The 24,148-nt window shown below is 40.3% G+C and overlaps 1 protein-coding gene across 7 annotated transcripts in view; it reads left to right on the forward strand.

Annotated features, from left to right (window-relative positions):
* LAMA2 (laminin subunit alpha 2) overlaps positions 1-24,148 on the forward strand; it is a 374,353-nt gene that overhangs the window by 239,342 nt on the left and 110,863 nt on the right. For all 7 annotated transcript variants that reach the window (XM_081856105.1, XM_081856106.1, XM_081856108.1 and 4 more), the window contains 7 exons: positions 2,895-3,031; positions 6,047-6,283; positions 8,833-8,976; positions 13,794-13,973; positions 15,112-15,300; positions 15,395-15,528; positions 19,179-19,296. In XM_081856105.1, coding sequence (XP_081712231.1) covers positions 2,895-3,031; positions 6,047-6,283; positions 8,833-8,976; positions 13,794-13,973; positions 15,112-15,300; positions 15,395-15,528; positions 19,179-19,296 — 1,139 coding nt within the window. The remainder of the gene's footprint in view (positions 1-2,894; positions 3,032-6,046; positions 6,284-8,832; positions 8,977-13,793; positions 13,974-15,111; positions 15,301-15,394; positions 15,529-19,178; positions 19,297-24,148) is intronic.

Below are 24,148 nucleotides of genomic sequence, written 5' to 3' on the forward strand. Positions count from 1 at the left end.
AATGATGTACTAATTTGTGTTTACATTTTCACCATAAATTGTGCTCTAGCACACACACATGCATGAGATATCAATGTCACACAAATGAGATGTCAGTGTGGCAGATGCAATGGATAAAAATTGTAGGAGGGCACTTACAGAGCCCCACATCTCTTTAGGGTTTCCCATTCTCTTTAGTGGTTGTATGCACTCTGGGTTACTCTGATGAAGACCCTGAAATGAAATTCCTGGATTTAGCTAGTGTTTAATTTGAGACACAAATCAGCACATCATAACCACTTTAAAACCAGCAACTCAAAAGAATTCTATTTTACAGGAGGGGAATGGGGAAACCCAGAAGACTTTCTGAGTAAAAGAAAAGTCATTTAATCTTCTTAGGTTTTTTTTGCTCTGGAAAAAAAAAAGTTGAATAATTATATAGTATCATAAGTACACAGGGACGCGGGTGGCGCTGTGGGTAAAACCTCAGTGCCTAGGACTTGCCAATCGCATGGTCGGCGGTTCGAATCCCCGCGGCGGGGTGAGCTCCCGTCGTTCGGTCCCAGCTCCTGCCCACCTAGCAGTTCGAAAGCACCCCCAAGTGCAAGTAGATAAATAGGTACCGCTTTATAGCGGGAAGGTAAACGGCGTTTCCGTGTGCTGCGATGGTGCTGGCTCGCCAGAGCAGCTTCGTCACGCCACGTGACCCGGAAGTGTCTCCGGACAGCGCTGGCCCCCGGCCTCTTAAGTGAGATGGGTGCACAACCCTAGAGTCGGACACGACTGGCCCGTACAGGCAGCGGTACCTTTACCTTTACCTATCATAAGTACAGGGACAAATGGTGAATATGAGTTCCACAGAAAAAAGAAATTGGCCTTGATCCAGAAATGTTTTTGTACATTGATTGGCTGAATGCTTGCTGGTGTACACAAGGATTATCTTCCCTTCCTCTGTCAAGCAGATGGATACTGCTGTCAGTTTTGTGAGAGGAGAATCATAGAATCGCAGAGTTGGAAGGGACTCTAAGGGTCATCCAGTTCAACCCCCTGCATTGCTGGAATCTCAACTAAATCATACATGACAGATGGTCATCCAACCTCTGCTTAAAAGGCTCCAAGGAAAGAGAGTCCACCACCTCTCGTGGGAGTCCGTTCTACAGTCTAGCATCTCTTAGCCACAGAAATTGCTTCATTTCCACTACATCAGCCATTTTAACAAGGGAAGAACCCCCTTATGGGACTGGTGCCATTACATCTCTGAAATGAAATATGATAGAAAGAAATGTCATTTGGCATAATAAATCTGGCAGATATATAGCAAAACAGGGGGGAAACAGAGTATTGACATTTGAAGACCAAAGATGTGCAAGAGATATAAAGAGAGTCTGTTTCTACTTTTAATGAGTTCTGGAATTTCATTTTCTAGTACATTGTAGGGGGCAGGGGAAAGAACAGCATAATGGCTTACCAGTTAATCTTTTTAATTAAAGACAATGATACTGATGTCTGAAAACCTTGAGAAAAGCCAAATGCCTTCAGACTGCTTAAGAATATTCCAAAGAGATACACAAACTTCCATTAATTCTATGGTACTTCAAAACTGCATCCAGCAAGCAACTCTCCATTCAGAGAGAAGACAGCATGATATGAGGGTGCACTATACTATTAGATTTTCAAAGCCAGCCGGGTCTCTAGTTGATTTATGGTTGAGACCCTGTATGTAAATGAGATGGGGAATCTTGATTGGAATTCTTGCCTCTTTTTTTCTTTTTTAAAAAATATTTTTAATGCAGCCAAGAATAAGTGGGGGGTTTAGATAGTCACTAGGGAGCTTCTTTTCTTCATACCATTTTTACAGTATGAATATTGCCTCCCCCCAAACGGATACTTGCTTCATTAGGCAAAGCTTATGAGCAGGACAAAAGTTAAATAGAATGACCCCATTCTAGCAAGCCACTTCCATCATTCCAGCACCAAATAAGTTACCTTAGCACAGGTGGGCACCCTATGGGTCTCAGAGGCCCTCAGTGCAGCCCCCCAGGCTCCTTTGGAGAGGAACTATGGGGTATATAAATTGAATGAATGAATGAATGAATTCATTATTGCGAAGGAGGATGCACAGTTATGTCTGTGCACCATGTTTTTCATGTAAATCACACTGCCATCAAAAAAATATTGGCAGACAAGGGAGTGCAGTTGTGTTGGGAAGGGTGATATACATGTTTTGCTCCCCATGTAAATCACAATGGAGGGGGTGGGAGTGTGGGCTCCAGTCACATCCACTGGCATACGGCCCTTGACTGACCACTTACCACCACACTTGGCTCTCAGAAGTAAAAATGTTTGCTCAGTCCTGATAGCATTTATCTAAAATTGTGTTTCATACTCTATATTTCAGTCATTAGAAGAAAAGAGACTGAGGCGTAGCTGAGCCCCAAGAGTATGCTGGCAATGTGTTGCCTCATGTAGCTGATAGATGTGGCAAGTGATGTCTCTGTAAAGTCTCAGGCAGGCATTTCATGATGTGGGCACATATACATAGTTCATGGTTGGAACTCTACCGCTTTTGTTTTTATTATTTCTATATCAGACCCAACTGGGTACATGACTTTGGCTCAGTTTTCATCTCTCCAGTCCATAGTTAGATGCACCCACCACAGATAAATGATTATTACTATTAATTCATTTCTGGACCAGTCTTTACCACCCATGGGGATCACATAACATACAGCCATAAAACACGATAGAGTTGATGATCAAAACAATTATCCATCAAACAATAAAACGAAACATCACAGTACAGTATAAAAACCTAAGATTTTGGACAACTGACATTATGATGACAGAATTTGCTTTCTTCAGATATTTTAAGCAATGTGCTTCGTGTTTTCTTTCTCTTCATCTTCCCCATGAAGGTTGTGAGTGTGCCCATCTTGGTAATAATTGTGATCCACACACTGGCCGTTGCATTTGCCCTCCCAATACTGTAGGACAGAGGTGTGATAAATGTGCACCAAATCACTGGGGTCATGACATTATCAGCGGGTGCAAGGTGAGTGAACCTGTATTTTATCTCTGTGTGTTTCTTTGCTTTCCATGTGGTAAACTACTAGTCTTTGGAACCAAAAACACAGTGGGAGTTTTCTAAAGAATCATAGAACTGAAGTTCTCTTTTGTGAGCATTGGCATTGGCCCGGATGACAGGATGTGCTATATTTGAATTGGAGCTGCATCTTTCAGAAGACAAAGTGTTCGAACTCCACATGTACCTTATTTCAGCTGTTGTGTACTGAAGTCAGAAGGACAGTCTGTCCAAATTTGGGTATAATTTTATCCCTTTTCACAAAACAAAGGCGAAGTGAGCCTAAGGATAACTCAGACGGCTTTGTATTGTGTCTGACAAAGCTTTGTTCCAAGCGCAATTTTAATAGAATTCTGAGTGTCATTCAAGGATACCAGTCTTCATGAGCAGTATTAGAACTGCAGTTGGTATTACATTGTCCCAATTAAAAACTGAAGCCAAAGATACAATAGAGGTCCTATCTGAGTTACAGGATCAATTGTGGATCTCCTAAATAATATTTCATTTGGTACTCAACCCAACTTACCTATGAGGATAGATTGGAATCGTCTCCACGTATACTACCCTGAGCTCTGTGAAAGAAGATAGATGCAAGTGTGATAAAATAAAATAAAATGAAGGATCCATGGTACTACCATGCGTAGGCGTTAGGATCTGTCTAAGCCTTTTATCATTGACTTGACTGTGGGCTTGTTGACACTTCTGCTTGCCCCATACCTAGAAAGCATGGTTTTCCACTTGCCCCACACTTCCTAGGCATGGATCCAAACGGTTTTCTGTTTGCCCCACTGCTTTCCACGAGAAAACCCGCTCTTCACTGAATCATACCAAACATCAATCCACAGGGAAACTATTGACGTTTGCTCTGATTCAGCAGTAAAGATCAAGTTTTCCTGAGGGAAAGTGGTGGGACAAGCAGAAGTGTGGATGTGCCATGTGGAAAGTATTTTCTTTTGTTTCTCTTGAGCCAACTTGTAGTCTGGTGAATACCATGATGGCTTTGGATGTGATTCACCTCCTACCTCTGCCATAGGTTCACTGTGTGACCTCAGGCAAGTTAGTTTCTCTCACTTCCAGGTCCCTCTCATTATGTAAGAATCAAAATTACCGTCTCTTAGAGATATATTGGAAATGGACATTATAGAGACTAAAACCACCACATATCAAGCGTGTGTACAAATGATCATTAATAGGAACATAAAGAGGCCTAACTTAACATTGTGGTAGTTTCTTTCAGTGTAGGCAAGCAATCAAATGCCACAGTGCTCTCTCTTAAAAGGCTGTTTTTCATCGCCATTCAAACCAGTTAACTAATGCAGAATAATTTATTTTCTTTTTAAGTTGTAAAGCTCCTCTCACAAAACCTCTGCCTTTCTTCACCACACAGATCACCAGGCTTCTGCAAACCAGCTTAATAGGGGTTGAGGACCTCTGTTTCAGCTCTGGGATCTCTTCTATCTATCCTCGCCTTGTCTATTATATGAGTGCATTAGTATGGCAGCTGCCACAGCACTCTCTAAATTAATAATGATATGTCAGCCAAGTCTTCCCTTTTAACACATGGCAACTAATTTCTCTAAGGCAAGGTGCGATTGCCCCCCTCTCCACTTGAGCTTTTAGTGGAGCCGATTTCAGTGCCCATCATAACTCACTGGCAGGGGAAGATTGCGTGAAGCTTTCTCCTTGCAAAACAAACATTACATTTGATTGTAATTTACTCTGCATATGGTGAACAATTTGCCCAGTAGGCATTATCCTCTGGCATCACTTACTGTGCAGGCTTCCTGCTCCAAATAGGCTTTAATTCTTAGACTACACAGAAGCCTGCCAGGCAATTCTTAACTGTTAGTGGTCCCAGATACATACAATCCAGAATTTGGCTGCCATATATACTGAGCGAAATAGAGGTTTGGAACACATCTTATGATTTCAACTTGAGGTGTTGCCAATTATCTCTCTTATGGGGAATCATAACCTACTGCATTTCTAGCAACTTTTTTCAAAGCCTTCCAGCTCTACTTTTTCATCTTTAACAAGAGAGCCAGTGGCTGCTGTTGTACTCTTGCCTGTTAATATAGGCCACAATTCTTGATACAACATTCCTCTTATGCATGTGTCCAAACAGAATATATTTCTGCTAGTGCCACAACAACACCAGTGAGCATTTTCTAGTGTATATTGTTGGGTAATATACGTATTAATTTGCTGACTCTGTAAATTTTTATCCCTCCTAGTTTCCATTCATAAAAGAATTTTACAGTTGCAAACTATAGTAATAACAAATGTGAGCAGACCAAACCTTAAAGTAACAAACTGCTGTTTTAAATTAATCTAAGGTATCCAAATTTAGGATCAGCTCTGAGGTGATTAGTATCATTATTGTAGATTTGAAATGCAAGTTCAATACAGAATTAACATTGTGATCCTTACTCCCAAATGCCTTTTCAACTTCTCTGCAAACTGGACAAAGATTCCAGGACAGAAGGAATCCTTTCTGGGTTTGCAAAAGTTGTTTCTTTGATTTGATTGAAGACTTTCTCCAAAACAAAGAGCTCCGAAACATTGTGCAAGCATTGATTCATTAGTGGAATTTATTGGACCTTAGTTTTTGTGCAGGCTTTGTGATCCTGTGAGGCTTATTTTAGCACCCTACCTCGTTTGTTTGTTTGTTTGTTTGTTTGTTTGTTTGTTTGTTTGTTTAAAAATTCATCAGCTGCCTTTTGAGTCAAACAAGCCCCACCCCCATACCAATCCATGTACTTAAAAAAAATGTCCTTCAAGTGACAAAATACCTAAGAAATGAATCCAATATGTGTGGACTCTTTACCTGCACAAAATAGTTGCCTAGCCTATTGATGTAAATATGTTGACAATTGGTAATAATTTCAGTTGTTCTTGAGGGAGTTGTTTTTCTTCAGTTAAAGTTGAAAGTCTTTAACATAGAATCATTAAATGTTCTTATGGAACATCTCCTCTTCTCTTTAGGCTTGTGACTGCAGTCCAACTGGATCTCTCAGTTTCCAGTGCAACCCTGACACTGGCTGCTGTTTCTGCCGTCCAGAATTCTCTGGGGATAAATGCACTGAATGCAGGCCGGGATATCGCAATTACCCACAGTGCATTGCCTGTGAATGCCTGGCAGCAGGGACTGAGCCACACACTTGTGATTCAGAAATGGAAAAATGTTCATGTTCTGATCATACAGGACAATGCACCTGCAAGGTAAGAGAAGAAATATTAGTCACCAAATATTTTATCTTCGTCTCTCAGTGTTCTCCACTATAGCATCTTTCATTTGGCTCAAATTGGTAGACAGCTGTTGATTAAATAATAGCGAGTGTCTTCCACCAGGTCACACACTCACAGCCTGAACCCCTCAGCAGTAAGCCTCATTTATTTCAGTGTTTTTTAATTCCAAGTAAATAGGCATAAAGTGTGCAGCCTTTTTTACACTTGTGTTTGATGAACTTGAGTGCACATGATTAGAACAAGGCTGCTTGTCTTGACTTGCTGCATGGTTTCCAGCAAGAACAGGCCATCAGTTATCCTGAAAAAGCAGGTCCTGAACTCCATTTTTTGTGTTACACATTCAAGGAAGCAAGACAGAAATCCCTGATCTATCTAGGTCAGGCATAGGCAAACTCAGCCCTCCAGATGTTTTGGGACTACAATTCCCATCATCCCTGACCACTGGTCCTGTTAGCTAGGGATGATGGAAGTTGTAGTCCCGAAACATCTGGAGGGCCAAGTTTGCCTATGCCTGATCTAGGTTTCTTGATCTACCTTTCTCTCATCCTTCAAAATTGACCAGTAGTGGGGCTGTTATATCTGGTGACTAGAGTTCATAGCTCCTTAGTTGTTGGCCTCCCTGGCCTCATGGGATCTACCTGCCCCTGTCCCAAAGCAAGAGACCATTCCACATTTCTTTCCCCTAGGAGCCGGTGGGATAAACAGACCCCCACCAAGTGCAGGAATGGAATAATGTACAGAAAAGTTGGCACTGAGGTGGGATAGCTGAGAACTGGCCACTAGAGATTGGCTTGCTCTCATAAGATCACTTCAAATTAACTACTTGGAGAAAGATTTAGGAAGCTGCAGGAGAGAGAAAAAATAAGTGGACTTCTCCCCACCTCTGGGGAAACCCACAATTCTTCTCTATTTTGGATTTCAGACTGAACAGGAGAAAAAAGGGGGGGGCTTGTAAAGGATCACTAATCTTCGAGGCCAGCTTAAATGAGCCTTTAAAATTATTTTCCCAGCCTGGCTCTGGAGAGCTTTGCTAGGCACCTTTAGTGATCACCTGCAGTGGTGCAACACACAGAAGTCCTGTTCAGACTGACAGCATGAACAGAATACACTTGCCTATCCAAATTAGTCATGCTTCAAGCGTCAAAACATTAACAGGTCAAATTAGCTTTGACTATTTTATTCCCATTGAACCAGGGCCACTGAGTTGCAGGGGTCAACAACCTTTTTGGCGCAATGGGCACACATTTAGAATTTTGAAAGAAATGGGTGCTACCCTCTCTGTGTGGCACTGAGAGCTCAGCATTTGTAGCAGCTATAGTGTTGGACGCTGTAATGAAAATCGCCCTTAAAGCACATGGGAATTCCAACTTTGTGTAGCTGTTGTTGTTGTTGTTGTAGGATAATGAACCTGAGATGATAGCATCTTGACTTGCACTGGATCAATAGGCTGCAAAATCATCTTAAATCCAAGTTCATTGTCTTAATTGACTTGTATATGGTGCCCTGAGGTTTGCACTTTTAATCAACAATGTATAGAATTAACACCATACCCACTAAAATGAATTGTGCGTGCATGCGTACACACGCATGCACACACACACATTTGCCAGGACAATTTCTCATGGATTGTGGAAAACTTTAATACTTTTCTTCAGCATGGTCAGCCTGTGTTAAAACACTGCCGGATTATATTCACAATTGTTTCTCATTCTTAAGTCACAATTCATTGACTGTTTGTTTACTTTTAGCCTCATTGGCTTTAATGTAACTACCCCATTGTAAATGATCATTATGTTGCCCTATTTATTTATACGGTTAAATGATGTGTAAAAACAGTTAAAGAAGAACATAAGAGCAGCCCTGCTTGATCAAACCAAAAGTCCATCTAGTCTAGAATCCTATTTGCCACTGTACCCAACTATATATTTCTGAAAAGCCCACAAGCAGAGTTTGAAGGCAAAATACTTGCGTTGTTATGCCAACCTGGAAGCAGCACATTGGTTGTAGCTCATGGTTTGTCTGAAGTGAGACAAGCCACCAGCCTGCGACCAGATGACATGCTAAGGCAAACCATGGCTTAGTAGCAGTAGAGCCAGGAGATGAGTGTAGTGCCTACAATCTCCTGTCTGGAAACTTGCACATTTGGGTGTTTTGCACTGAGCTGCAATTGACAGCATGAACCAGATCTGTGTATCCCTGTGATGAGCCTTGCTGGATATTAACTTGTTCTGGAGCTGAACCATTATGATCTAGAACTCAGTTCTCATGCTTCCCAGTGATGCATGTTTGAATACAGGATAGCAGGCACATAAGTTTGTGAAGTTTTGTACAGTTGCAATGTATTCTGCAGATGTCAGCGTGTTTATCTCCAGGTCTTCATACTACCGTTTGTCCAAGTCAATATATATCTTAAAAAATCTAACTGCGATAACTACTTGCTTTAAGAACCACACAGTGTGCAAGTATTTTGATGTGTGAAAAGGAGCTGTTGTCTCTAAAGTGTTTCCCTCTTTCTACAATAGGTTAATGTGGAGGGTGTCTACTGTGACAGGTGCAAACCTGGCAGGTTTGGACTTTCTGCCAGAAACCCACTTGGCTGCAGCAGCTGCTACTGTTTTGGCTTGACATCACAGTGCAGCGAGGCAAAGGGGCTGGTCCGCATGTGGGTGAGTAAGGCGCTGCTGAGCCGTGTAATGCAATAATGATGTTTCCTGCTGGTGTCTTTTAGTCCAAGACAGAGATGGAACTAGAAAGTGTAGCAAAGCATTTAAGCAGTGTTTTTCATTGTGCACTTATGAGAAATAGGTAGAAGGCCATGTTCCAGTAGGCAATCAGGGTCAAAACATTCACAATAGGTGTCAGGCCTCAGAGCAAAGCTATTAAAACCCTGAAGAAAGGTGATGTAATCAACCAAGGAAAATGGTTCCATGAGAAAACGTAGCACTTCAGAGCTTTGTTTTTCAAATGCAAAGCTCTGAGAAAAATCAGAGGTTTTCATTTCTACCCAGAATAATGGATTGCTAATATATTCCATTAACGAGGGGGGGGGGACCTTGCAGTTTAATAAGTTCCAGGGTTTTCCATGTCCACTTAAGCTCCAAAATACCAGGAAATTAAAACAAGTAAGAAACATACCTTTAACAGACATGTTCTTTAAGCAATATTGATATGGTATGGCATCCTATCTTGTACTTAGTTTCAGCTCCACCACTACCTTGGAGATGGATGGCTGTCAGTGGTAGAGTGGTGGCTGCAAATCCTACAGAAAGAAGCACTGTTTCTCTTTAGGCATCGTTTGATCGTGTGTTTTAAAAGTCAGGCTGTGTTTGCAAAGGAAGCAGGGTTTGCACCCGGGAGCTCAGAGTGGAACAAATCTCAGCAGGGCTTGCATCAGATGCCAAACTTCTAAGTAGTGCTATCACCTAGCCAGTTATTATCTTCTGGCACTTGTATATATTACACATTTTGTCTTGTTTGTGTCCTTGAATATAACTTTCTAGCAGCCTCCCCCAACTTCGTGCCCTGCAAATGTTTTGGGCTGCAACTCCTATCAGCTCCAGCCAGCACTGCCAAATAATTTTGAAAACCCTTCCAGTACTTTAGGTGTTGACATACCTTCTTCAGTGGGATTTCCCTTGTGATCAAAATGTAGAAAGATTTCCTGCCTTAGGAACCAGCAAGTTTCTTCTGCTTTTAAGGCTGATTTCAGTATTAAGAAACATTTGCCAGTGCTTTGACAAAATGTATAATTTGCACAAGAAGGGAATAACTGGCTACTTAGAAGGATTTTGGGGCACTGTCGCATAACGCATGTCAATCAACAGTGTGATTCTGTGACTTCAAAAAAAGAGCATTAAATTGTCATCACTAAACCAATGTGTCCAAGACGAAGGCACTTCCCCACTCACTGTAGTACTTAGTGAAAAGATGGGAGAAAAGAGAGAACAAATAGTGTACAGTTTGGTGCTATTGTTGCTGTCCCCCCCCCCCAGTTCTGCTGTCCACCTACATTGATCCTATGAACCAAAAGTTATCAACATGTGGATTAGCATAATCCCCATGTGTTTTACAGATGTCAGATGCACTGATTCAGTATGTCTATCAGAAATTATAATGCTGCACTGTTTAAACGTCACTTAGAACATTGTGTCAATTCCTGGGTACCACACTATCATGTGGCTTTTCAAACAACATACCTATGTTGGTCCTTTCTGCTGGAAGGAAAACTGCCAGTGGTACCATGTTGGGTGAAGCTGAAACCTCTAGTGTGGCAGTGGTCCTGTCTCTCAGCTGGAGATTCTCTTCCTGCTGACAAAGGCTAGCAGAGAGGGGATTATGTGTTAGCTTACCCCTGCCAGCTGCAGTAAAAATCTACCTTTTAAGACTTTTGTTGTTGATAAAGGTAAAAAATATCCATGCAATCATTCAAAAGAGTTCAGCAATTGTCAAATATTAAGATTCGGAAACAGGCAATTTCTACTTTTAGCCTGAGAAACTGAGGAGCAATGTGAAGCATACCTTCTTTGTCAGACATGGAGATAAAGAAATATATTTGGGGGATCACCTTTCCCTGCTTTGCCCCTTCCCACACTACAGTTTTGTTTTTAAAAGGCAATGGAAGAAAGAGGGACAGTGGAATTCCAGAAACATAAAATCATAGATGATGCAACTTCGGTAGCTTAATGGCTTTATCCACATTTTTCTTGACTGTAGATGGAATGCAAAATCTGTAGGGAAAGATTTGGGACACTTATTATACCGTTACCTTTGCACTATATGGAAATTTAAGCTTTTAAAATTCATGTTCCATCTTGCTTCTGTACTGATCAGAACCTTTCATAGAACTCACATCAAGATTTTCAAATAGACTGAGTACTAGAGGGGGAGACCCCCCAAAAAGGTCAGTACTGTGCTGTGTGTGACAAGTTGTTGAAGAGTCCAAGCTGGTTCACGCATCAACTGAAGACTGCACCATTAAGTGTTGGTTTGCACATGAATGAGCCATTACAGATCAAACACCAGATACAGAACTTTCACATATCACCTCCACAAATGTCATCCTATTCAGTTAATTGGGGTTTGTTCACACATTTAGCCACAAGACACCATTTGTTGACTAATCAAGTGATAAAAAATAAAGTGAAGTACAATACATATATTTATCAACTGGCCTTCTGCCATTCCTTGAAAGGAGATACCTTTGATAAGGAATTATGCATTCCTTGAAAGGGAGACCTTTTATAGTCAGGTATGGTCCAATTTCATTTATCGATTGTGGCCTGGGAGGAGAATAAAACAGAGTCAGTAAACATTAAATATAGACAAAGCAAACCTATGCATGTTGACTTTGAAGTAAGTCCAAGTGTGTTGAGCAGAGCCGAGTAAACATGCATAGGATTGCATTGTAGCAGAAGTGGGGCTTACTCCTAGGTAAATAGGCATAGGACTGAAGCCTAAGTTAATCAAAGCATCACCTCTCCTGCAACCACTCCCTTTGGAAGGTGCAGGTGCACCTGATTTAAAATACTGATTTAATATTTCCCTAATGATCAATTATCCCTCTTTGAATTCTCATATCAAATGAGGCTTGCAGCTTCACACTGCAGTCTCTTTCTTTCTGAACATTAAAAACTTGTAACTCTTCCCATCTATTTTAGAACAGATTGAGTGCAACTGGCAAAACCCTCTTATACACCGGTACCATGACACTGAGGCGTACATTTCAAATACTTTGTGCATTAACCAGTTTCTTGCTGATTAGCATGTCTAATGCATGAGAGCTGGGAACACCTCCAGAGTGAAATCAGACACTTCATTTTGGCATTAGCACTTCAAAGAAATGTGCTGTCATACTGCTACAGATACAGTAGAAAAATAATAATGTCAGTTCAGGGCCTCATCTCTTCTTCTTTGCTAGACAGGAATTTTGTGAAGCTCCAGAAAGAGACTGATGTTTTCAAGGATGGTTTTCTTTTCTTAATTTAATTGCCGTATCTGCATCTTTAGCATCAGTGCAATTCTGTGTAGTTTCAGATTCTCCCCTCGTACTTGTTTAGTATTCTACACAATTTCTCTTTGTATGTGAGAAATTAATTATTGTGATGTTCTTCAGATTTCTTTGATTTCTGTAAGTTTGTCTGGCATGTTTTTGCCGTTTTCAAAAAGCCTACCTGTTTTATTTTTATTTTTTAAAACTTTCTCAAAATTAAAAAAAAACTAGGTCAAGATGAGATTGCAAACTAAGAAATGTCACATGAGGTCTTGCACAAGCAATAGATTTTTGATGTGAAACCTGAGAATCTCTTAAGTTATATATAGGCTAAATGAGGTCTAATATCTACATTCATCTAACCCAGGCATTTTCTCTGGCCTGTGCATCTCCATCAGTCAGAGCAATTCTACATTCACATTTCTCCAGGACCAAAGATTCAAAACATCAAGTGGAATATCCACTATAGCCAGTGCTCAGCCTAGTAGGGAAGAAGAAATACAGTCAAGCAGAAAATACAAAAGGAGTCTGGCTCCTGCATGGACTGACTATCCCTCTGCCCTTGACAACCACATTATAGGTTATAATTATAAGAGCATGCTCTTTTCCTGTGCTACCCAAATCCCAACCATGACTTTACTTGATTTCGTTGTCCCAATGGCTCTGTACTTCTGACTCTTTTGTGGTGGTGTCATATTTGCCATTCCCCCCAGAGCTTGTCCTTAATCTGATAGCCCTTTACGTTGTGTGCTAGGATTGTGCCCTGAAGTATGGAAAACAGCAACAGTTGCTAAATTTACACAATACATCTGGTGCAAAGATAGTAAACAAACCATAGAGCACTATGCAGAGTTTGTTATGTTTAATTCACATTTGCCTGAATAATACAAAGGTGAATGCCATTAAGTCTTTTAATACATACATACATACATACATACATACATACATACATATTTTCACATTTCAAACCATGCTCAAGGCAGCTAATAACATGAAAAAATACATAACTATAACATAACAAAAGTAGTCATAAACAATAAATATTAAATTAAACAATAAATATTAAAACATGCACAACCAAACTAACAATTTCCACGTAAATCACAACAAGATCTAAAATACAGATACAAAAAGTCAACTGCAGCAACGCCTTCTTGCAACAACCCAGCCTCGCAACAGCAACAACAACCCAGCCCAAGAGTCTGATCAGCTGCCTCAGCTTCTGCAGCTGGAGTCAATCAGGGCCCTGTCCTCCCAGGCCAGGTGGGGAAAGGCCTGCAAGGCAAGGAGCAGGTCTTCCAGGACTCGCAGCCAAGATGGTTTGTAGGATGTCTCTGAGTATGTACTATTCAATGTTTTACTATGCATATTCCAGTGTATATTTTATTGTTATCTTGCTTGTTTGATAAAATATTTAATCTTCAGATAATTAATATTGTTTGTCCACAAAGAAGAAGAAAATCTTTCATTTGTCTAATCTTTTAATTACTATAGTTGACTCTGAAACCAGATCAAGTCATTCTTCCTCTTGTTGATGAAAATGTCAAGCAGCAAACTGTCCAAGGGATTATATACCAATACCCAGAGACAATTGCAAATATCGACTTGGTCACTCAAGAGTTACGCTCAGAACCATTTTACTGGAGACTTCCAAAACAGTTTGAAGGACGGAAGGTAAAGGGAATGAATTCTTATTGGAGCTGATATTTTGCCGATTTTACATTTTGTTTCCCTAGGAAGGGCAAGATGAACTGAATTTATCATATAACAGTCACAATTGTTTACCTGCTGGTCCTTTTGTAGCTAAATGGGCAGTCTTGGGAGAACCCTAAGATTTGCAAAAGTTTTTTTAAAATCTTCATGAAAAAACATTGGGTTCCCACCCCCAAATAGCCAAATGAATCTTTCTGAACATGATTTTATTGTTTATACAGAAAAACAACTCTCAACTAAGTTAGTATATATTGCATTTATTAAATAAAATAAAACTGGCAGAACTCTCCTTATTTGCTCTTCTCATCCCAGATAGAGGCAAGCTCTGTTGGAATACTGGAAAAACACTCTTTAATAACATTTGCAGTACAGGGTATGCTGAGGCACAGCCATCTGAGTACTGAGGAAATCATTACAATACAATACTCTTAAGTAAAAAATTCTGTTCATAGCCTATAGCTATAGCTGACCTTGATCAATTTGGGATTATCCAGAAAGAAACACAGTCTCTTTCTAGCTGACCCTAACCCTCCAGCTATACTGAGAGCGGTGCACTTGGGAAGTGTAGTAGAAAAAGCTCCCACAACAGCCACCATGTTGGAATGTGCTTTAGGTTATCTTGATGTAGGCTGCTGTGTTTTGCTTTGTTTCATTTCAAATTCTAGAGGGATTGACTTGTTAGCCTGTTACAGGAAAAATAAGAGTGTTGTGAAAAACAAGAAATTTGTTTTTCACGTCACCATACAAAAATGGCTGAGACTGTTACCTAAAATGGACATGGGGAATTGGGCTTCATAGGTTCATCTTAAGTCATTTTGTGGGTCTGTTATGTGGAGTACACAACACAGAAGTGAACTGATTAGGTTTTTGCTAACTGAAGAGCTCAAAAACATATTTTAAACATATTGGAAAAATACATTCACCTACAGCTACATAATGTTTAGATCCACAAAATAATGCTTTCAGACCTTTAGTCTCATTGAAAAAAAGATCATTATTTTAATATGTATGTTCTTCTGATTTTTTAAAATAATAATAATAACTGCATATGGTGTTGGTTTCCAGTCAATGTTTATATGGGTTTTATTTTCTTTGCTAGTTGACAGCTTATGGGGGAAAGCTGAAATATGCAATCTTCTTTGAAGCACGAGAAGAGACTGGCTTTGCAACCTACAACCCACAGGTCATAATCAGAGGTGGGCTTCCCACCCATACGAGGATTATTGTCAGGCACGTAGCTGCTCCTCTGAATGGTCAATTGACAAGACATGAGATAGAAATGACAGAGGTAATTTTTCAATCCAACCTGTTCAAGAAGCTGTGTCACTGGCACTTTGGAAACAGTTAAATCATTTGAGGCGTTGATGTTGTTTCCCTTTCAGCATGAGTGGAAATATCACAGTGACGACCCAAGGGTCAGTAGGACTGTGACCCGTGAGGACTTCATGGATGTTTTGTACAACATTCATTACATACTCATTAAGGCTACCCATGGCAGCTTCATGAGGCAAAGCAGGTAACCATTTTGCATGATGCTATCAATATTTATAACCTCGGCATCTGTTATCAATCTCCAGGTAATTTTCAGAGGGGATTCGTTTTCACAGGAAAGGCACAAGCCACCAGTTGTTGCCCTCAGGTCCAGCTTCCATTTCGCCTGATTAAGCTAGTCTCTTCTAATGTACAGTCTCACACAGTATTATCTCCAACTTGCACCACTGGTGTCAGTAGGCTGAAGAGAACCTGTGTTGGACTAGGCCAATAAACTACTTTTTTTATATAAATCTCCATATGGCTTAAATGGCAGAACCTCTCATCCTTGAAATTAATCACCGACAGCAACTATATTCAGTAAAAGAGAATCCAAGAGAATGAGGGTGCACGACAACCCCTTTTAAATCTGCTAACTAAAGAGTTGCCAGTCAGTAACTAATTGCAGAAAGTAGAAGAGGGTTACATTTTGAGTAGTGGGACCAAATCCCTTCAGGGGGTCACTATTAGGCAACATGGATGTCTCAAGGCCAGTATGGTGTAATAGTGTGTCAGTTTTAAGCTGCAGGTGCCCATTTTCAACTCCTCACTCAGCCATGAAATTCAATGGTTAGCCTTGCATTAGTCCAGGGATAGACTAGGTAGGAGGATTAAAAGAATTGTTCACATTACAAAGTCAATTTATTGCGACCACTTTGGCTGCAATTCTCCACACACTTTCTCTAAAGCCCCAAGGCTGGGAATTCAAATCAGCGAGTGCAGCACCTGTAGTCTCTGGATTCTCAGGAAGCCAGGCAAGCTAGGCTTCTCCTTTGCCTGTTTTAGGGGGAAAGGTGCCCAGTAGGTTGCCTGAAAAGAATCACATGACCTTCCAGCTTGAAGAGAATCAGCTGACTCCCCACACCAATCAGTACACCAAGACCATTGAAGCCAGCTTATCGGTTGGAGTCATATTTGTTTACTGTGACTACGCTTTGTTAGCTTCCCCTGATTTCTGCTTTGCATCTGCTTCTGGACCCTTTAACTCTATTGCTGCCTTGGAACTCAATGTTCTGCCCTGTTATGATTTTGCACTTGCCTCTGTGTTTTTTCTTTCTTTCTTCCCATCTGCCATATCTAGTACTACCACCAGCACCCCACACCTATAACCATGTCTTATTGACCCTGGGACCTTTGATCCTTCCCTGCCTAATCCAGTGTCTGACTACATGCCTATCTATGATCGTGTCTGTTTCCTTTCTGATCCTCATTTATCTGCCCTTGAACTAAATCCCAGCTTCAACTATCCCAGGGCTAAGCCAAGGCATGATGCTCGTCTTGACGTAAACCCAACTGAGCACTATGAGTGTCTGTGTGAGTGTGCATCATAATAAACTGCACTGCATAACATGTCAGTTTCCCAGTGGCTCTAAATTTTAACAAATGACTGAGTTCTGCAGATCAGCCACCGACTCACTGCCCACACACATTTTCCAGTTCATAGAAGAAGAGCCATAATGTTACTGGAGTTTGCTGCTCACATGAGTTGCTTGCTTGCTTGAGCAGTTGTTCTCTAGCTATTGATCATAGGAACCAACTCAATGTGAAATAATGATGCAAGTTGCCCTTAGGTGACTTGAATACCCTACCTTTATGGAACAGTGGTACTCCTATCTCTTTTAAATTTGGTATTTTTGTTGAAATGATTCTATTACCAAAACAATCCTTTTGTTGGGGGCAGGGGTTGCGTAATGCACCTTGCTGATTATTCACAATGCCATTTAGTTTTTCAAAGTGTATTAAAGAGTAAACAATTGTTCACTACTTTTTGCCAACACAATCTTTAATTTAATCATTTTGGACAATTCTTTTCTGAGGGTAAGGCGTAAGAAAAAGTGGTCCAAAGTATTGCTCTGAAACATGGGGGAAGGGGACGAATCACAGTTATAGAATGGGGGAAAATTCACTGCATCTTCCTCACCCTTGACAAACTCCATCCCACTGCAAAGCAAGTGCTCTCTAGTTTCTTGCCTCTTCTTGCCCCTACCAGAAGGCTGGTAGTTTAGCAGTGCATTAAGAAGTTTGCAGATCCAGCGGCACTATGTACCTGTGATTCCAAACTGCAAAGGGTACAGGGCATACCAGGGGCAAGGAGAATTGGGGCAGCTAAGAGGGCCATTATTAGCTTCAATGAAGTCAGACTTTTCCTTTGAGTCTTTGGGAACTGATTCCTTAATTCTGGCACATATTTTAAAAGGGGGAGTTGTCTGACATGTTTGCAAATGCAACACTGCAGATCACCGAGACATTGCAGCAAAATAATACAGAGAGACCTTACACTGACAGTAGGTTCAAGGGTAAAAATAGCTTAATTCCAGTGGTAACTCTATATTAGCTATGTAATTTAGGCACAACACTAATCATGTTTCTGCATGAAAGTGATGCTATTACAGCAAGTGATTCAGAGGCTGCCATTAAAAAACCTAAAGCCAAACATTTTTCTCCTGCTGTGTTAATTTGGTTGTTCCCAGATTCAGATTTACTGCTCAAAATTGAAACATTTCTTCCATTATGTGGCTGTTTTCCTTTTTCAAGAAAAGTGGACAAGGACACTCTATTTACTTGAACTGGAACTGTTTGCTCCATTTTAGTCTTTTTTTCCAGAATTTCTAATATAAACTGGTTATCTGTGTTAAAAATCCTTTAAGTGGACTCTAGGCAACAGCCAGCCCTCACTTGCCATGAGCTTTCTAACATGCCACAGGTGATTTGTTTTTGTTTTGGAACTCATGTATGTAGTTAGCTGCTTCTGTCTCTCAGCACTCTGTTTTTATGGCACATGGACCAATTCTACTGGTTCCAAAATGGCAACGTTCTTTGTAACAAAAGTACAGAAATTGCTAGGTAAGTCACCAGTCAGGCACTGAATGTGTAGGAACCTCCCCCTCCCCCCATTTATTTTCTTATCTTTCTATGACTTACTCCCTTCCAAAGTGTTCTCTGTAGTATAAACATCCACCACATCTCTTCTGCCCCACTGCCTCCCCACTCCTGCTTTAAACCCATGCATACTCATACATACACATGTACGCGTGTGCTTGTGTGCGCACCACACATACATGCACAGCAGCATCCTTCATAAGGAAGGTATAATCTAATGAGATGAGGTGGAGAAGACTCAGCAATGTGTTTGCTGTCTCTAAAAAAAAAAAAATAGGGGAAAAAACCTTACATGGCATGATAAGTGCGTTGGAGCATCTGTTTGAGTTTCTTCATGATATTCTGACAAAATACTAGATTCTGGCTGCAGATCTTAAAAACAGTCTTGGAAAGGCAAGTCGGCAGTGTCTTTGAAGTGTGTTGCACATCCTGAAAGTTTCATTTTGTTTGCCGAGTTCTTGTTATTTTGGCTCTAAAATTAAAACAAAACAACACTGAAGGCGAATGTGCAAGTATACTTTACATTAGTTCCCTTGGTCAGACTAATCGCGGCTATAAACGATGTTAAAAATGGTGCTAGCTTTGATCTTCCTTTGAGACAGACAAAAATAAATGTGTGGTTTTTTTTCTTATATGAATGATGCCAAGAGGCTGAGGAAAAAGTAGCTATATTCAATGTTGTGTATCAACTAAAGCCAAATCAATGCTGAAGAGATTCATTAGCTAGTTTTAATTTTTTCTCCACCCTTCTGCCAGAATTTCTGAGATCTCCATGGAAGTTGCAGAAGAAGGAAATGTGTCGGGAAGGACACCTCGTGCACAACTTATTGAGAAATGCGAGTGCCCTTTGGGTTATTTTGGCTTGTCTTGTGAGGTAGAGTAACTCTTTCACTATGTTGTCTATACTGTATCCACTTTATCAGTAGTGATGAGATGAATAAGGTTTCCACCGTTCCAGGGGCACCAACTGTAGGGGGCTCTGGGTGCCTGAACGCACACACAAAAATTGTTGTGGGTGTTCAGCACCCACACCTCAGGGCCCCCACACAACTTCTGAGGTCTCGCAAGGCCTTGGAGATGCTGTCTGAAGCCTTCTGACACCTCTGAACCCAAGACCAGAGGTTGCACATGATTTCATGATGCCATGACGTCACACGCACTGGGCACCCATAACCTGGGGCCCAAGTCAGCTCCCATGCAGCATTCCATTCCTTTATGAAAGGACTGGGAAACATGTAGCCCTATGGATGTTGTTGGACTCCAACTCCAATCAGCCCCTGTCAGCATGGCTAGAGGTAATGGATGTTGGGGGCTGTAGTCCAACATCATTTGGGCAGGGACAGAGCACAGGTTCCACGTCCCTGTTATTGTTTCTTCCAGTTTCTTCCTGTGTTCTTATTTTCCTGAATTCCAGTTTAACTTGGTGAAGTTCCAGAATTTGTTCCAGAACTGGAGCTTACACAGTTTGTTACAGCTTTCTGTTCCTTCAGTTCATTTGTATCTTCCTCCACCCCTCTATATTCTGTGCATCAGGACCATGCAAATAATCTTGATACAGCCATACATACAGTTCTACCAAAGCACGGTGTGCCGTGGCATGGCGTGGTGTGGAGTGTGTGTGTTGGGGGTGTGTTATAAATGCCCACACTTTCAGAGGTGCACTGCCACGTCACTCCCCCCCCCCCCCCCATTTTAATATAGAATACCTGTTTCCATCTGCAGGACAAAGAGCAGTTTTGGGGGACATTATTTTGATTGAAAAAGGACACAGAGTATTAACACACACACATATACCCCATGCTCTGGACCCAATCCCTACATCCCTATGGCTGCTTTTAACCTTTAGAGAAGAGTCGAGAGATTTGATCTTGCATGTACCTTTATGACATCCAGTTTGGACCCTGAATAGACCTATTGAAGTTAGTCTCATCCACTGATTTCCATAGGCCTACTCTGGGTATAACTAAGTTGGATTTGACCCATGACGCTAGATTTAATTGGATTTGGTCTAATTATGCCAGGTGATGCTTATGTTCTTGTGAATCTGCTGTCACAATTCCAGACCAATGGTATTTTCATACTGTGCAGCAGGAGGCATTCCAGACAGCACTTTGAGGATTTAACTAGGTTAGTAAGTAGGTGCTCTAATAAAATAGGTGGGTGTTCTAATAAAATGGATGGGTGCTCAATAAATGGGTGGGTCAATAAATTGGGGTGGTTATAAACAAACTGGACTGGGCTGTAAAGGCTATGCTAAGCAGTCATTGAGCATACTCTTAGTGCTCCAACTTTGTATTGCAGTTCTTTATGATTTTGCTTTCCTGCTTTTGGGGGGGGGGCTTTTTCATTGAGATTGGCACTTATGTTCTTTAATTTTGTTATTAGTTGTATACATATCAAAGTTGTTATAATGGAATTTAAAGATGACAGGGACTTGAAAACCTTTACATCTTACATCCAAAGTACAATTGTGATTTTCTTAAAAACAACAACAACAAAAAATACACTATGCGTAGCTTATCAACTGAGAAATATTATTATATCATATATATTATCATATTTTGCTCACATTTCCCTCTCTGAAATTATTTCACAGAGGAATATAAATAGCATATCAGATGAAACAGGAAAGATTTTATTGTTATTCAAAGAACTGTCATATTGGTTATTTATTCATATCCGATGTCAAGGGTATAATTTCTAAAGTTACTGGCACTTTTAAAACATTCTGTTATGGTGCTTGTTTTTGATAACTACAGTTCACAGAATTCAGGAATATATAGTGAAGAACAAATTCTTCATGTGTTATTATTCATCTCAATTAGAATTTTCCCCAAACCTTGATGATGCCAGATGAGCAGCAGGTATGTTCAGTTGGCAGCTTTAACATTCCAAATCTTCCAAATCCAAAGTGAATGTAAAAGATCTTAAATGATGTGCTGAATCCTTTAAAAGTAATGGGTTGTATCCAGACTTGAACATGCTGAAATTAGGTCCATTGAAATCAACGAGACTTAAGCTAATGTAGGGAATGTGAACTGAAACTCCTTCCATCAGCCAAAGGGCCAAAAACATGTGATGTTAGTCATGTAGCTGCTCCTTTCAGTGTGGGGTTGTTTATTTGACAAGCTTTAATCAGGATCTTGGTGTGTGGGGTTAAGGGAGCTTGAATGCTTTTCCCACCCCTGTTGTGGACATGATATAACCAGGATTTTGGGGGGCATTGCAGAATATAGGTGCAAGGGACCTAATGTGAATTCAGCCAAGAGTGGAGGACAAAGGGTTAAAAAACTACCCCACCACTACTGAGCTGGGATCCTGATCCAGACAGAGTCCCAATCCCATGCTGCAGGAAGGAAAGAAGGAAGGAAGGAAAACAGGAAGGAAGGAAGGCTGGCTTCTTGCAGATCTTTGTGATCTATGTAGTTTGGCCCCAAGTCTGCTGGAAATAGTTTTTTCAGTGCACGAACTCTGTCCTGAAATGCCTCAGGAATGCAGTAGAAGTGCATGCATGAGACTTCTGTCACACTTTAGACTGCATGTCCATTTTAACCTTTATAATGATTCTAGTTCTTTTTGACAAATGCATCCTGAACTATTTACAGATAGGTAGCCGTGTTGGTCTGCCATAGTCAAAACAAAACAAATTCCTTCCAGTAGCACCTTAAAGACCAACTAAGTCAGTTCTTGGTATGAGCTTTCGTGTGCATGCATACACAATGTTAGACGAATGCCATAAAATGCCAACAGTGTCCTTCAGCTCTCTATATTGGACAAACAGGCCAGACCTTACGCCAAAGAATAAACGGACATAAATCGGACATCAGGAATCACACGGCAGAGAAACCAGTAGGAGAACACTTCAATCTCCCAGGACATTCTATACAAGATCTCAAAGTAGCTGTTTTACTACAAAGGAATTTCAGAAATAGACTGGAAAGAGAAGCTGCTGAATTACAACTTATCACCAAACTTAAAACCATGGAGAAACCTGGTCTGAACAAAGACCTTGGATTCTTATCTCATTATACATGACAAAGCCATTTTTCACCTTTTCACCCCTTGCTTTTTCCTGTAAGACCTATTGCAGTCGTTAAGAGTCGTCAACAGGCTCATCACAGCTATCTGCCAATCACCCATTCCCACCACCCTTCTGAGTAATACCCCTCCCCACCTTCTCACTATATAGAAGAGTCTGGAAACTTCTGTTTCAGTGTATCTGAAGAAGTGTGCATGCACACGAAAGCTCATACCAAGAACTGACTTAGTTGGTCTTTAAGGTGCTACTGGAAGGAATTTGTTTTATCCTGAACTATATTGTTCTACAGGATCAATAGAAATAGTGTAGAAAGCCCGTGCTACTTGTGGAGGGCTTATAGTAGCCATATGAGCTGGACCCTATGTGTTTTGTAATTTGTATGAGGAACATACACTCCAGCTATTCAAATAATAGCTGAACAATCACTTTCACCAACCTGCCATGCTTCAGAGAAGCTGTCTCCCCTTTTTTAAAGAACACGGTTATTTCTTCATTTGTTTTGTTTTTTAAAGTAAGAATAGATATTTAAAAAAAAAAAAAGTTGCAAAACTGCTGCAGGAGGGATAGAGGTGTGCTGGTGTCAGTTTATTTTATTTTTTTATAATATTTTATTAAGTTTTATCAAAGAAAAAGGTTACATAAAGAAAAACACAAAATATATAAACATACAAAAAACATCAGAATACAATAAAACAAACAGTTAACACATAATAAAAGAAAAAGAAAAAATTAAAACGCTAAAAGAATATTCAAAAAATTGAAAAAAAAGAAAATCCCTCTCTTTAATTTCTTACCATTCATAAACCTATTTTCTTGACTTCCTCAAGAACCTTCCTTTCTTGTATTCCAATTTGAAATTAATTAGCAAATTCCTTCTTATTAATTTTATCCTTAATTATCTTTCTTCTCATATTGTTTGTTTGTTCCTAATTTTCATCTAATATCTATCCCTTCTTTCATATTTGAATTTTACCTTTTTTACTAGAACCCCTTCATTTCATTTCAATGTCATCAACATTCAAAAATTTTACAATGTTTTTGTAAATAGGTTTTAAATTTCTTCCAATCTTCTTCCAACAACTCTTCTCCCTGATCTCGTATTCTGCCCGTCATTTCTGCCATTTCCATATAGTCCATTACTTGCATCTGCCATTCTTCCAAGGTGGGTAAGTCCTGTGTCTTCCAGTGCTTTGCGATGAGTATTCTTGCAGCTGCTGTAGCATATATAAAGAAAGTTCTATCCTTCTTTGACACCAATTGGCCGACCATGCCCAGGAGAAAGGCCTCTGGTTTCTTCAGAAAGGTATATTTAAATACCTTTTTCATTTCATTGTAAATCATTTCCCAGAAAGCCTTGATCCTTGGGCACGTCCACCAAAGGTGAAAGAATGTACCTTCAGTTTCTTTACATTTCCAACATTTATTGTCGGACAAGTGATAGATTTTTGCAAGCTTGACTGGGGTGATGTACCACCTGTACATCATTTTCATAATATTCTCTCTTAAGGCATTACATGCCGTAAATTTAACTCCAGTGGTCCACAACTGTTCCCAGTCAGCGAACATAATATTATGTCCAACATCTTGTGCCCATTTTATCATAGTAGATTTTACCGTTTCATCCTCAGTGTTCCATTTCAACAGCAAGTTATACATTCTTGATAATATCTTAGCACACTTCTGTTTC

Source organism: Podarcis erhardii (assembly GCF_964252035.2).
Source record: "Podarcis erhardii genome assembly, chromosome: 3".
Taxonomy (NCBI): Eukaryota; Metazoa; Chordata; class Lepidosauria; order Squamata; family Lacertidae; genus Podarcis; species Podarcis erhardii.